At 40.7% G+C, this 12,991-nt stretch overlaps 3 protein-coding genes across 4 annotated transcripts in view; 1 reads left to right on the forward strand and 2 right to left on the reverse strand.

Annotated features, from left to right (window-relative positions):
• polr3g (polymerase (RNA) III (DNA directed) polypeptide G) overlaps positions 1 to 1,880 on the reverse strand; it is a 6,697-nt gene extending 4,817 nt beyond the window's left edge. Inside the window, exons 1-2 of one of the 2 annotated variants that reach the window (XM_014012536.1) lie at positions 1,801 to 1,880; positions 884 to 1,015 (exon numbers count right to left, since the gene is read on the reverse strand). In XM_014012536.1, the coding sequence (XP_013867990.1) occupies positions 884 to 994 (111 nt within the window). In that variant the 5' untranslated portion in view covers positions 995 to 1,015; positions 1,801 to 1,880. Of the gene's footprint in view, positions 1 to 883; positions 1,016 to 1,125; positions 1,351 to 1,800 lie in introns of those variants that run through there. The other variant, XM_014012535.1, reaches the window with a different exon arrangement.
• mblac2 (metallo-beta-lactamase domain containing 2) lies at positions 1,492 to 5,571 on the forward strand. The gene is made up of 3 exons (XM_014012534.1): positions 1,492 to 2,082; positions 3,140 to 3,354; positions 4,485 to 5,571. The coding sequence occupies exons 1-3, from the start codon at positions 1,641 to 1,643 to the stop codon at positions 4,656 to 4,658; spliced, it is 831 nt and encodes a 276-aa protein (XP_013867988.1). The 5' UTR covers positions 1,492 to 1,640; the 3' UTR covers positions 4,659 to 5,571.
• Positions 5,572 to 6,712: 1,141 nt separating this feature from the next.
• Positions 6,713 to 12,991, reverse strand: part of rtkna (rhotekin a) — a gene marked incomplete in the record, with an annotated part of 46,102 nt that continues 39,823 nt past the window's right edge. The window contains 4 exon segments of the mRNA XM_014012532.1: positions 6,713 to 8,952; positions 10,992 to 11,096; positions 11,238 to 11,403; positions 12,636 to 12,767. Of these exon segments, the coding sequence (XP_013867986.1) occupies positions 8,228 to 8,952; positions 10,992 to 11,096; positions 11,238 to 11,403; positions 12,636 to 12,767 (1,128 nt within the window).

Here is a 12,991-nt window from a genome sequence, read left to right on the forward strand (position 1 = left end):
AACCTGCCATTTTTTACATCCTCTCGTGTGAACTTAATATATTCATCCACAGAGTTGATGTGATCAGTGAAACGTTGGACTTGCTGGGCTTTAATTTTAACCCAGGTGTCGTCAACATATCTGAACCAATGGCTCAGTGGCACCCCTGAAAAGGACATCAAGGCTCTCTTTTCCACTTCCTCCATGTACAGGTTTGCAACAATAGGAGAAACTGGGGAWCCCATGGCACACCCATGTTTCTGCCTATAATATTGCCCCCCGTACGTGAACTCTCAGACTGAAGAAGTCTCTTGGAGGAGAGACGAAACGTTTCATTAGAGAAGAACCCGTCCAGAAGACCTGTACAATTTTTTTTCTTTTTGATTGTTTACATGGATTACTGAGATGCTGCAGGATATATATACATAGTTATAGTTATAACTCGAGATGAAGTCTCATGGTCACCTGACTATAGGCTTGATTAAATAGGATAAAATAAACCAAGTTAAATTTCAATATTCATGGAATAAACAAATTATTTAATATAGACTATAAGTCACAGCCCTAATATAAAGATACAGATTAAAATATGTACCGGTTGGATCAGTTTGTTGCACAGACAACACATTTTTTAAAAAATGAGTAACACAACATTTTTGTTAGGTAAGCTCAAAAAGACTACACCCCCATAATAAACACACCTTTTCCAATTATTTTTCATATTTTAGTACATATATGCTATACTTTTGACTTTTTAAAGGTCATGCAACTTTCCCCCTGCCTCCATGTGTAACCACAAACAGTTTTTAAAACCTCCTCTTTTAAGACATTTCATGCACTTTGGTGATTAAAAGGTAAAATAAAAAGAGTGATTTGTCATTCGTGTGTGTGTGATGGTACTTACTGGAAACAGAGGACTGGGCCCCACCCTGGCTTCTGGCATGCTGCCCCGTCCGATGCCCAAGGCTTCAATGTTGAAGGTAAAGGCACCCACTCCACGGCCCTTGCCCGCCATGGCTGTAGGTCTCTCCTGTAGCTACAACACATGTCATCTTGTCAACATCACTGACGAACACGTGTCAACACCACTGCGGCTCTTTTCGACCTTAACGGCTTTAAAACACCAGAGACGCATTGAATACTCACTACAGCACAGTTTGTGAACTGCTGCTTGTGCAGAGATAGACGACTATTTCACGTCGGCATTTAAAAAGACTCTCCACGTTTTCAATTTACTTGTCGTTTTTACTCAGTTGTACAGTTTGTCATTCGTCAAGATAACGTAGTCCTAAATACAGAAAACTTCCAAAAAACCTAATATTCGTTTTCTTTCTTCCTTTTTTCCCCCCTTTTGGCTGCTCTCGTACCAGTATGGAAACGTGGGGACAACGTTTTAACTACTTCTGTTAACCACGTAAAATGTGTCTTTTACTCGCTCCGCCTCTACGTGACGTTTTATGGGCGTTACCTATTTACATCCAATTGTAGGTCAGATTTTGGATTGCGTCATCCAATGGTTTGTCCAATGAGCATGCGCTTCTTCTATTAGGGTGTGTGTGTTTGTGTGTGGCGTATTAGCCTCAATGGAAACATACACCTCGTAGCTACAAAGCTAGCAACGAATTACTAACACCTGACTGCACAATACCCGCCGACCTGTGATGTCTGCGATCGACTGGTACGCTCACAAATCGCTCGGAGACGGACTTTTCTGGATCCAGGAGCGATTCTACCAGTCGGAGAACCGGGCCAACATCTGGCTGCTGCGCGGTAGTCACCAGGACGTGGTGATAGACACGGGTCTGGGCTTGAGGAGCTTACCTGACTACATCGACGCCAAGGGGCTGCTCGGCAAGGACCCGGAGAGGAAGAACCCGCTGCTGGCCATCGCCACCCACGCCCACTTCGACCACTCGGGCGGTCTGCATCAGTTCCAACAGGTGGGCGTCCACAGCGCGGAGGTCGATGCTCTGGCGAACGGGGACAACTTCGAGACGGTCACCTGGCTCAGCGATCGGGAGATAGCCGAGGCTCCGAGTCCAGGATGGAGGGCGAGACACTACAAAGTCAAGGCAGTGCAGCCCACCCACATACTGCAGGAGGGTAGGTGGCGGCCACTGCGGATTTGATGGTGGGAGCGTGTATCTAAAAATAAAAACCTGGCAGGATGTGAATACAGGGATCAAAACATCCTATTTGGTGGTTTGTAATAAAAGGAGCAGACTGAGCAGCTGAAGACTGAGTCTTTTCCTTTGCAGTAAACTGACTTGTCAAATTGATCTACATTCTGTACATACATAATAAAGTCATTACCTGTGTAATGCAGCAGTGAAGGGAAGTTTTTAAATGCAAAATGTAACAGCAAATTTGAATTTGTTTCTAACGTGCTAAATAAGTGTTAATTTAGTCCTTAGACAGCTGTAATTTTATTTTTCTCAAAATGTATTAAAGGATGAGTATAAAAAAAGCCATTTATAAGTGAAAGATCTGCTCTGTGGTGGACCCCAAGTGCACCTTATGAACAACCTAAGAGAAAACGTGTGACTTTAAAACATATTCTTATTCTTTTTTTTTCTTCTGTATCTACTGTCAGCTTTTTCCAATGTAGCTGTTCTATTTTAAGCCAAGATGCTGACAACTTTGATGCTTTCTGTTAATGCAGGAAAAGGAAGAAGAGATTACAGAGACTGGTCCACACACTTCCAGGAAGCATCCCATAAAGTGACACCAAAGTTAAAGCTATTTTAGTCAACAGAGGATAATGCAAAAGAATGCAAAATGTGAACAAACAGGAATACCCTATATTAGTGTAGCCAACGGCTGCTTGTCGCCTCAGTTTCGTCTGGGATGTTCTTTCAGAGTAATTTCTGTACCGCCACTCAATATTTGGACTGGTTCTGCTGTGTCAGAGCAACTGCTGCAGTGCAGTTGGAATATCTCCTTGCCTGGTGTGTCAGCTTTATGACATACAGTGTGGCTCATACCTGCTGTAGATCAAATCAATGCTCTGCTGAATGTTCCAGATTTAACATGTTGATAGGAGATATATAATGACAGTGAGTCAGGTGTTCAGGAATCTGTTGCACTCTGCTTAACAATTACTCTTATATTCTGTTAGCGAGCCCAGTTTGACACGTCACTCTTTCCTTCTGTTATCCAGGTGATGTCATTAACCTAGGCGACAGACAGCTGACGGTGCTTCACATGCCAGGTCACTCCAGAGGAAGCATATGTCTCCACGACCGTGATAATAAGCTGCTGTTCAGTGGAGATGTTGTGTACGACGGCGCCATGATCGACTGGCTGCCCTACAGCCGAGTCAGTGATTACATCAGCAGCTGTGAGCGTCTGGTGGGGCTGGTGGACAGCGAGCAGGTAACTGTCATTGTACCTCATTTAAAGGGATCCATGATTAGTTGTGACATTAGACTTTATTTAATAAACATATATTTTAACTGTAAAATAAAGACAGTAAATATACTGTAGGATGTTCAGTTTTTATAATTTTTAAACTAAAAGTTTAAACAATTTTTAAACTCAAAGTTTAAAAATATATTACACGGACAGGGCCATTTTATTTACAAGCAAAGCATTCTGGGTAAATGATGACATCAACTAGGTCCTTGGTACGAGGCTGCTAGCGAGCTAAATCCACCCTGAAGTTTAATCTTGGACAATATCTGAATATCAACTCTTTTAAATGAAACCAGAGAGCGTTGACAGAGAGGAGAAGGTAGAAATGACTCAGCCTGTAACTGAAAATATAGATGGAGGACAACAGAGCTGCTTCATGGAAGAAGAACCTCAGCTTAGCCTGTTAGCTTTAGCGTTAGCCCCAGCACTATCACTATAAATTTTAGCTCAGCGCTACACATTCTCCTCTCWTCACTGAGGTCCTCCATCCACATGACAGAGAGGGGAACACAAAATGACTCAGTCTGCAACTGAAAATATGGATGGAGGACCTCAGTTTAGCTTTTGTCGCGCTAACGCTGAGCTAATACGTATAAGGCAATATAGCGTCGGCGCTAGCGCAAAGGCTAACAGGCTAAGCTGAGGTTCTTCTTCCATGAAGCAGCTCTGTTGTCCTCCATCCATATTTTCAGTTACAGGCTGAGTCATTTCTACCTTCTCCTCTCTGTCAACGCTCTCTGGTTTCATTTAAAAGAGCCAATCATCAGATATTGTCCAAGATTAACCTTCAGGGTGGATATAGCTCACCAGCAGCCTCACACCGAGGACCTATCCACGTCATCATTTACCCAGAATGCTTTGTGTGTAAATAAAATGGCTCCGTCTGTGTTAAAATATATTTTCAAAAAATTACAAAACTAAACATCCTACAGTATTTTTACAGTCTTTATTTTACAGTTAAAATAAATGTTCATCAAATAAAGTCTAATATTACTAATCAGGGATCCCTTTAAGTCACCATCTGAACATTTAATTGGCCACTTACACACAGCCACCATCCCTATGTTTTGATAACCTCTAAAATCCAACAGGTTGACCAGGTCCTCCCCGGACACTACAACGCTTTCGGTGCCAAGCGTCTCCACCGGCTCGCGTCCACGTACATCAGCAGAGCCGGAACGTGCTCGGCGAAGGTCTCCACGCTGGCCTGGAGCTCTCTAGCCAGGTTGGCGCTGCGTGCGTCCAACCCTCGCAGCGCCTGCTGATGAGAGCGGGCCGCGAAAGCTGAAGGAAGCACAAGTTGCACACGGGAAGATGTTTTAATACGAGGGGACCTACAATGCATTCAAAAAAAAGGAGAACCAACCTCTTTGTTATATAATCCTGATGCATCTCTGTTCATTCACATATGTTACCTAACAGAGTCCAGATAATTGTCAAACTTCGTCAAATATTCCCTTGTTGGGTTACATAAGGCAATAATCAGGTTCATATGAAGCAAACAATATAAAGTATTTACAAGTGTTATCTTAATATTTATTGATGAATATGTGTATTATGATTAGATGTTTGATTTTTTTTTAAATGTTAAGCAGATGTGACATTATAGCACAACAATGGTACAGCTGTGCACTACAAACAGAGAACGAGGATCTTTGTGTTCTCATTCGAGGCATTTCAAACACTCAGTATAGCCATAGCTCTTTTCTATGCATATTCCAATGCTCAGTGAAGACCCAGTGTTGACTACCTCCTATGTTTGTTAGTGCTTTGTACTGTTGACAGATTTATGGCTTTGCTATCGAATCGCAGACAAAGTTTCATCTCGGCCCACTCTACTTTGATTTTTTATTTATTTATTTTTTCTACTGCAGCTTTTAAAAGCTTCTTGGGTTATTTCCAGAAGTGGGCATCTCTGTTGGGATAATTGCACCGGAGAGAAATGAAAGCAGACCGGAAACGGATTGCCTTTAATGACAAAGCACTATTCTTGCATGAAAAATGTGATCATTGCAATGCACATGAAAAATGATTCCTTACAGTATTTGTGTTAAACTAAAAAGCAACACGGTGTTTTAACCTGTTATTATAATATTTTTGTTTGTTTTAAAGTGTCTTAATATATTTGTAATTCTTAGCCATTTGATTTTCAGACAATAAATGTCTACCTTAATTAAATTTTGTCATAGAAAACATTTACAGCAGTTAGCGTTTCATATAGCCAACTTAAACCGAGATCATGTTGAGAAGGGAATACATTTTAGTTGTTCTGGTAAAGCTGTGCAGACTAAATAGCATTTTACGCAATTTTGTGCGATACTGTGAGATCATGAGAGTTGTGGTAGCTAAAGCCACTAAATATCAGCTCAGTATCTTGTCTTTTTTTTTTTTTTTGTATTGGCTCACCAGGTCTTCAGAAGATTGTTAATCACTCATTCATTCAAACCAGGTGTGTCAAAGCAGGGAAACATAAACATGCAGCAAAGGAGTCCTTGGAAGGGTAATATATGTTCTCTGATTTATTATTTACAAATAAATGGCTTCCAGAGGCAACACTAAAAAAAAAAAAAAAAAAAAAACTAAGTTAATATTATATTTTGAAAATGTCTCATCTAGCTCTGAGATGCTCTTGAGGTGTCAACATTTAAAGCTGTGGTTCCCGACCCTAGTCCTCAAGGACTCCTGTCCTGCATGTTTTAGATCAGGGGTGGGCAAATTCTAGATTTCGAGGGCCGCAGCCCTGCATGTTTTACTTTTTTCCCAGCTCCAACACAGCTGATTCAGTCATTCATTTAATTACCTCAAGGACCCCTAACCTTCATGTTTTTTCCCCTGATTTAACACACCTGGTTTGAATGATTGAGTGATTAACAATCTTCTGAAGACCTGCTGAATAGCAGGGAAACAAAACATGAAGGAAAGGGGTTGGGAACCACTGCTGTAGATACAGCCAGTGGTGACTGAAACAATTTGTGGTTCATTTGATATTTTGCTAACAGATAGTCAAGGTTGATGTAAACAGCTAATAATTGAAAAAATATTGCAAATTGTGCAGTATTTGCAGGATAGGTTAGGAATTGCTGCTACTACCACACCAATCTGAAATTGTTGAAGCAACGTTTGTGTGTCTTAGGTCATTTAGCTTTGAAGGACATTTTGAATTGTTTGTAAAAGTTAATCAGTATTAGAGGTACATTCAGTGTTTCATTCAAATCCATGTTATTTTGCTAACTGTACAGACAAACCCACATAAACACAGACAAAAATGTAATTGCCCTTTTTGCTTTCGATGACGAGTGATAAAATAACGAGGCGGTTGTAAATTGATAAAACATTTATTATAATTAACGTTATATTATTTAAACGAGAAATCTTACTTTAAATTCCATCTTCAGGATGAAGTTCATGCCAAACACAAAGCCTGCCAACAATGTAGACTTGTAACAGTGTTATTTATGCCTAACAGTTTTAGATCTGCAACTTATCTGTTAATCATAGAATAATCCCACATATATACACCTGCATTTAAAAAAAAAATAGCTTTGTAAGAAAAGACAAAGTGAGGTCCATCTGTTAACTTAGAAAAAAATAATAATAATAATTTACAGTAACAAATGCTATTTTTCAAACATCTGACAAATCATAGTAAATATTTTTGCCGAAGTTCTCGGTTCTGGGACAGCAACAGCTTCCAAAATCCACAACGCTCAACAGAAACAGGAAGGATATAGGTAAAAAAAAAAAAAAGTGGCTTTGCCAATCCACAATTGGTAAAAATCTTTGTTTTGGAAAAATTTTGATGCAGCAAACTTGAATTATGCAACAGTGTGAGAAGTGAACATTTCCAAACTGCAGTGGGAGCTTTAAATGATCACTTTTTTGTTTTTAAGGTGAGCTGAAGGACAGGAGTCACTACACATAAAACCTACAGCACTGCTGCATGGCTTGGTTTTAACTATGGCTTAAGTTTTCATTAATACTTCAACTTTGGTACGAAACCAGTTCTGTATTTCTTTATTAATTTATTTTCTCTGAAGGAAGCCTCAACGAATGCTGAAAAGATCACAGTCAGAACCAGTAGAGTGAATATGTGCACTTGCAAAAGGTAAAACTTCCTCCTGATTCACTGTTGGAACTATTTCAGGTAAAATTTCAGATAAACATTTTACTGTTAAGTCCAATCATGCATAACGATAAAAAAAATGGAAAAATTGTGCATAGTTTCTTTTAGAAGACTCCCACCAGTCATCTGGTGTGTGGATAATTAGGTCAGTACACTAAGGTAAGTTATCACAGTACAGGCAACAAACATTAACCCCTTCTCTTCTTTCAAAGTGTTAAAGTATCACACTCGAAAACTTTTGGTCAAATCCTTTTAACATATATTAAGTTACATCCTGTCAAGACAAAAAAAAGGCAGGTGCGATGACCTGGAAGTACTGTATAGGTGGATGGTACAGGATACATCTGAGGGCAAAGTTTGCAGTTTTAAATTTACTTTACAGAGTGAAAGAGTAGAAACAATGCCAGCTGTTATTTAATTACTCCCAGCAAACACGACCAACATTTCTGAAAGAAAAAAAAACGACGTATCTCCCGTTTTTGAAATCTGTGGAACCCCCAGCAACTCCTGCAGTGATTGTCACCATCTTTCTGGAGAACAAAATATTCCAGTTTGACCTCTGAGGGGCTTCAGTAACTCATCCATTGTTAAACGGTATGATCTCTTCAGGGGTAGGTAGATGTTTAGTCCACATGTTAAACCAGTTGAGCACAGTTTGACAAATACTACTGCCTTTAAGCAAACATGTTAAAAGCCAGTCAGGGAATGAGTTCACACCTGACTTTGGAGCCAGTTGCGAGGATCAAGTCTGGCCCTGAGGTTTCTTAGGCTGCGTCGAGCTGGCGAGGGCCTAGAGAAGAGGACTCCCTCTGAAGACTCGGGGCTGTGGCTGCCCTCGCTGTTGCTGGAGCTGTTGCTGGAGGTGGAGCTGGAGCAGGAAAGCGTCGTCTGCATGCCGCGCTGTGACCGAGGCGAACGGGAGGAAATGGGTAAAGGAGCGAGCAGCGAGGAGGAAGGAGGCTGACAGGGGCACTGGAAGGCCGCTCCTCCTCCTCCGCCGCCGTACCCCCTCCCTCGAAGGGTGCTGAGTTTCGCGTCCAATGAAAGCGTGCGCGGCCTCAGACCGAAGGGGGAAGTCGACACGAGAGACAAGTTTGACGAAGGATCGGGCCAGCCTCGGTGGTGAGAGCAGGGGCTGGTGCTGCAGTGGCTGTCGCTGTCTGAAGTCAGGCTGGCGTCTGAGGACAGCAGGCCCAGGCGCGGGCAGCGAGGGGGGCTCGCGGGGCTTCGAGGAGGGCGATGAGGACTGCAGGGGCTGTGGCCTGACAGGCGAGACGGACACTGACGAGGGAAGGCAGCGGGTTTTGTATTGTTCTCCTCAAACATAGACATCCAGGTGGGAGACATGCCCAGCTGGCTGCGGAGCTCCAGCTCCTGCATCCTCCGAGCCAAGATGTCTGACACGGTGCAGCTCAGGTCATCAGACGATTCAATAACTGCAGAAAGAAGCAGCAGGTGTCAGAGTGTTGTAGTTGTAGAGGAGCGATGAAGGCAGAAGTCATTTTATACAACTGAACTTAAAATTATTTGTAACTCAGAAATGTTCCAAACATAAAGAACTTTTCCAAAAGACCAGCTTAAGCGTAAATATTTTGTTGCAGTTTTTTTTTCTAACTGTGTGAATTCATTCACTCTGTTGAGATGATCCATTTTGTTCTTTCAGCATGTATCTCATTCCACAATTTTTGTGCTATTTCAAACAATTCGTATCTCAAATCGTTCAGCACTGGCTATGACTTGGTATTTCAGCAATTTATTCTTTTTAGGATATTTAGCTTTTTTTTAGCCATTTTTGTTGTCATTGAAAATAAATGGAGCTGTCTTCAACATCCTTAAAATCCTTCAAAATAGTTAAACTGCTCCTTGTTTTTTTTTTACTTTGTGCTAATTTTAGCTTCCTTCAGCTTCTTTTTATTTTTATTTATTTATTTATTTATTTATTTTTGCTAATATTGGCTTCTTCCTACTTTTCTTTCAGTTATTCTGCTAACTTATTTTAGTGCTTATATCAGTGTCTGCTAATTTAAGCTTTCAGCTTTTTTCTGTAATTTAAGCTACTTTTTGACTATTTTTAGCTTTTGTTCATCTTTTTTAGCTAAATTCACCCTTTTTATGATCATTTTAGCTGCTTCTTTCAACAGCTTAATCCAGCAAACATGCTCTTTCTGCTTCTTCAGGCTACATTCAGTATTTTCAGCTACCTTTTTTCAGCTACTTTTCTGTTAATTTCAGTATTTTTGGCTATTTTATGACAAATTGCTGAGTTTTTCTACATCTTTTCTTTTTACTGCAAAAAATGTTTCAGCATTAAACATTCTAAAAATCAATCTTTTAAAATAAAAATACAAAGCCCTTTAATCAAAAATGCTTTAAAGAAGTAAATGCGTATTAAGAAGTGTTTTTCAACCCTGGTCCTCAGGGCACACTGCCCTGTGTGTTTTAGGTGTTTTCCTGCTTCAACACAGCTGATTTCAGTTGGTAACTGATTAGCAGGCGTTTGATGAACTGCAGTCATCTGAATCAGGTGTGTCAAAGCAGGGAGACCTCTAAGACATGCATCGTTCATGTACAATAACTTGTCTGTTTTTGAACTCTAAACATATTTTCATATGTTTCAGTGTAATGTTTTTGCATGTGTTTGAGTCTGTTTGTTCTGCTAAAATGATATCTCATGAACCACTGGATAGATTTTAGTAAAACTCTCACACTGCCCCCTCCTCATCTTAAGATGATCCTAGTTTAACACTGTGGTATTGAAGCCTGTGAATGATATGTATTCCTTCAAAGAATGCAAAACCTTTAAGTACCAAACTGGTACAGTTTGTTGCAGCCTCTTGGGGCGGCGGCCTAATTTACAGTATGTGAAACCCTACACCTGCTACTTCACCTGTCGTTGTAATAGGAAGAGAGCAGAGCACGAATCTCAGCAGACACAGCATTATCCTGCAGCAGGAGGCCCTCGCAGGAGGGTGCGGAAAGAGGGGCTGCCAGGGAGGGTTAGGACAACCATGATATTGCGAGACAAAGAGTGGCGAGGATAGAAGATGTTTTATGTGTGTTGATGGCAAAAAATCAATAAGGGTTAGGTGAATGTTTAATGGAGTGATGAGAGAGGAAAAGCAGAGAGATTAACAATGAAATTGATGGAAAAAAATGTGTTGATGGCAAATCATATAATTTCACACAAGGAACAGAACAATAAAAAGAGAGGTGGATTCAAAGGACACAGGGGAAACAGAAAAAGACAAATAGAAACAGAGAAACAGACAGTCAGTAAGTTTCCTTCTATATAGATTACAGAAAAGTAAAAGCAGAGTGTAAGATTAAGATTTCTCAGAAGAAAGGCTAATAGTGACAGTTTATTCATGCACATCCACTCAATGATTAAAAACGCACACAGTCACATGCAACACACTCTATCAATGTGCTGTTTTTCGGACTTAGCTCAAATTATTCAGAGACACGGGAGACGTACCCATTTCATGGTAAAGAGATCCCTGTTTTGGTGTAATAGGAGCGGGTTTTCTTGGCGATGGGAGTTCAATTTTCATCAGATTATCACAGCATTGCTTCCACTGACCTGTCGAGTTATATTTATCATTATTAAACCACTAATCTCAAACAAAGGAAATACTGCCATAAATGCTCATCTTCACCACCCGTTAGGCAGCTTTGGTATAAATATACGATGACTGTGGTACACGTAAAAACATGCACTTACTCATATCGTAGAAATGCTGCCAAAAAGCTTCCATCCAGCGGTGTGTGTCCTCTCGGCTTTCTGCGCTCAGAATGTGTGTGACCTCCTCCCCGCCGTACTGGTTACTGACGCAGATCTGCTGAACTTTACTCTGAGGGTCTTTCTCTGATGCACGTATTCTGGTCTCCTGAAAAAAACAAAACAAAAAAAAAAAAACCCTCTGTTATCATCTGCCACTAAGTGCCCACAACTGGTAATGAATGCCAGCGTTCCTGAGTGAACAGAAATTATGCAATGCGACAACTGTTCATTACACCAATTGTAGTAGTGAAGCCCTGCCGAAAATAGGCTCTTGATAAAAAAGCCAGCAATTAGTCCTCTTCCAAACCACTTCCCTTCAGCAATTATCCAACAAAAAGAGCCAACTCCCAATTCCTGCCTCCTCACTTAACTCCAAACGTGACAGTCTGTTGGTGACCACTAGATGGCAGTGTTGCCTCATTGTTTAAATCACACAAACTAAACAAAGGATTGCATAAACTACTGTATCTGACTGGTGTAGCTTTAAGTAGCTGTGTTCTGAGGGTCAGAGGTCACAAACAACTGCGTGAATCAGAGTGGAAAGAATGAAAAGTTCCACAGGATGCTAATTAGATAGCCTTTTTTTTCTTTTTTACTTTTATAAACACTTGACCACTGAGAGAACAATGGACGATAAAAAAATATAATTTAAGATTTAATGGATCTGACCACTGTATTTAAACAAAACCAAAAAGAACAATGGCTAGACCTATTTTAAATCGTCCTCAGCCTTTCTGGTTGTAGCCTAACATCTCCACAGTCACACAAAAAGAGCAAAAATAAATAAAAGCCTAGCCTTTCGTGAAAGAATGCACGTCGCGAACTGCACTTTGTCAGTTTTAAACTAAAATCATCTTGTGATGGAAAAAGGACTACATTTTAGTTGTTCTGGTCAAACCTTGGAGGCTAAATGAGAAAATGCTCAATCTCACGCAATACTGTGGGATTTCACAAGATCTGATCTCAGTCTTTGAGGCTCAGCAACTATCACATCAAACTACAGATAAATGCACATACACATGGGCACAAACCGTTTCACCACCTTGCCTTTGGCGGTGGGCATTAAAAAACTCATTTATCAGGTAGGTAGGGGCATTTGTGGGCTTCTCACTTAAAAACAGTTACAAAAACAGGGATTATATTAAGTTTTAGGCTCTACCAAGCGGCTTGGGATTCAAACTGGCAGAAATCCACAAATATTACCATTAACTCTGCTGCCGCCTTAGGAAATTGCAAAAAAACAAAAACAAAAACATGCAGTTCTGGGTTCAGTAAGGTTGGATCAATATCTAGAAGGTTTGTGAAGTACTCCTTTTTTCCCTCATCTCTTAAACTTACTTTGTTGATGCCAATGGTAAAAGCTAGCTCTACATTGGCATCCACATCCTCTTGCCGATGGTAGCAGAAAAGGCTCGTCCCCTTGAGATCAGCGTACACTTTTGTCCAACTCTGAGGGTCACCTCCACACTGCTGCAAGGCAAAATGAAAAAGGAGCATAAAAGAGAGAGAAAGAGATGGAAACATGAGAAGGAGAGAAGGAGGAGGGAAGGGCGAAAGTCAGTCGAAACAAAAGCCAAGAGCGAGTGAAGGGCCTTGAGGAATACCTCGCATCAGTGGTACACACACACAGGTTCGCCCAGCTATACATTTGGGGACATTCCATTGACTTCCATTACATTTCTACAGCCTAACCC

The sequence above is a fragment of the Austrofundulus limnaeus genome, unplaced genomic scaffold (assembly GCF_001266775.1).
Source record: "Austrofundulus limnaeus strain Quisiro unplaced genomic scaffold, Austrofundulus_limnaeus-1.0 Scaffold92, whole genome shotgun sequence".
Lineage (NCBI taxonomy): Eukaryota > Metazoa > Chordata > Actinopteri > Cyprinodontiformes > Rivulidae > Austrofundulus > Austrofundulus limnaeus.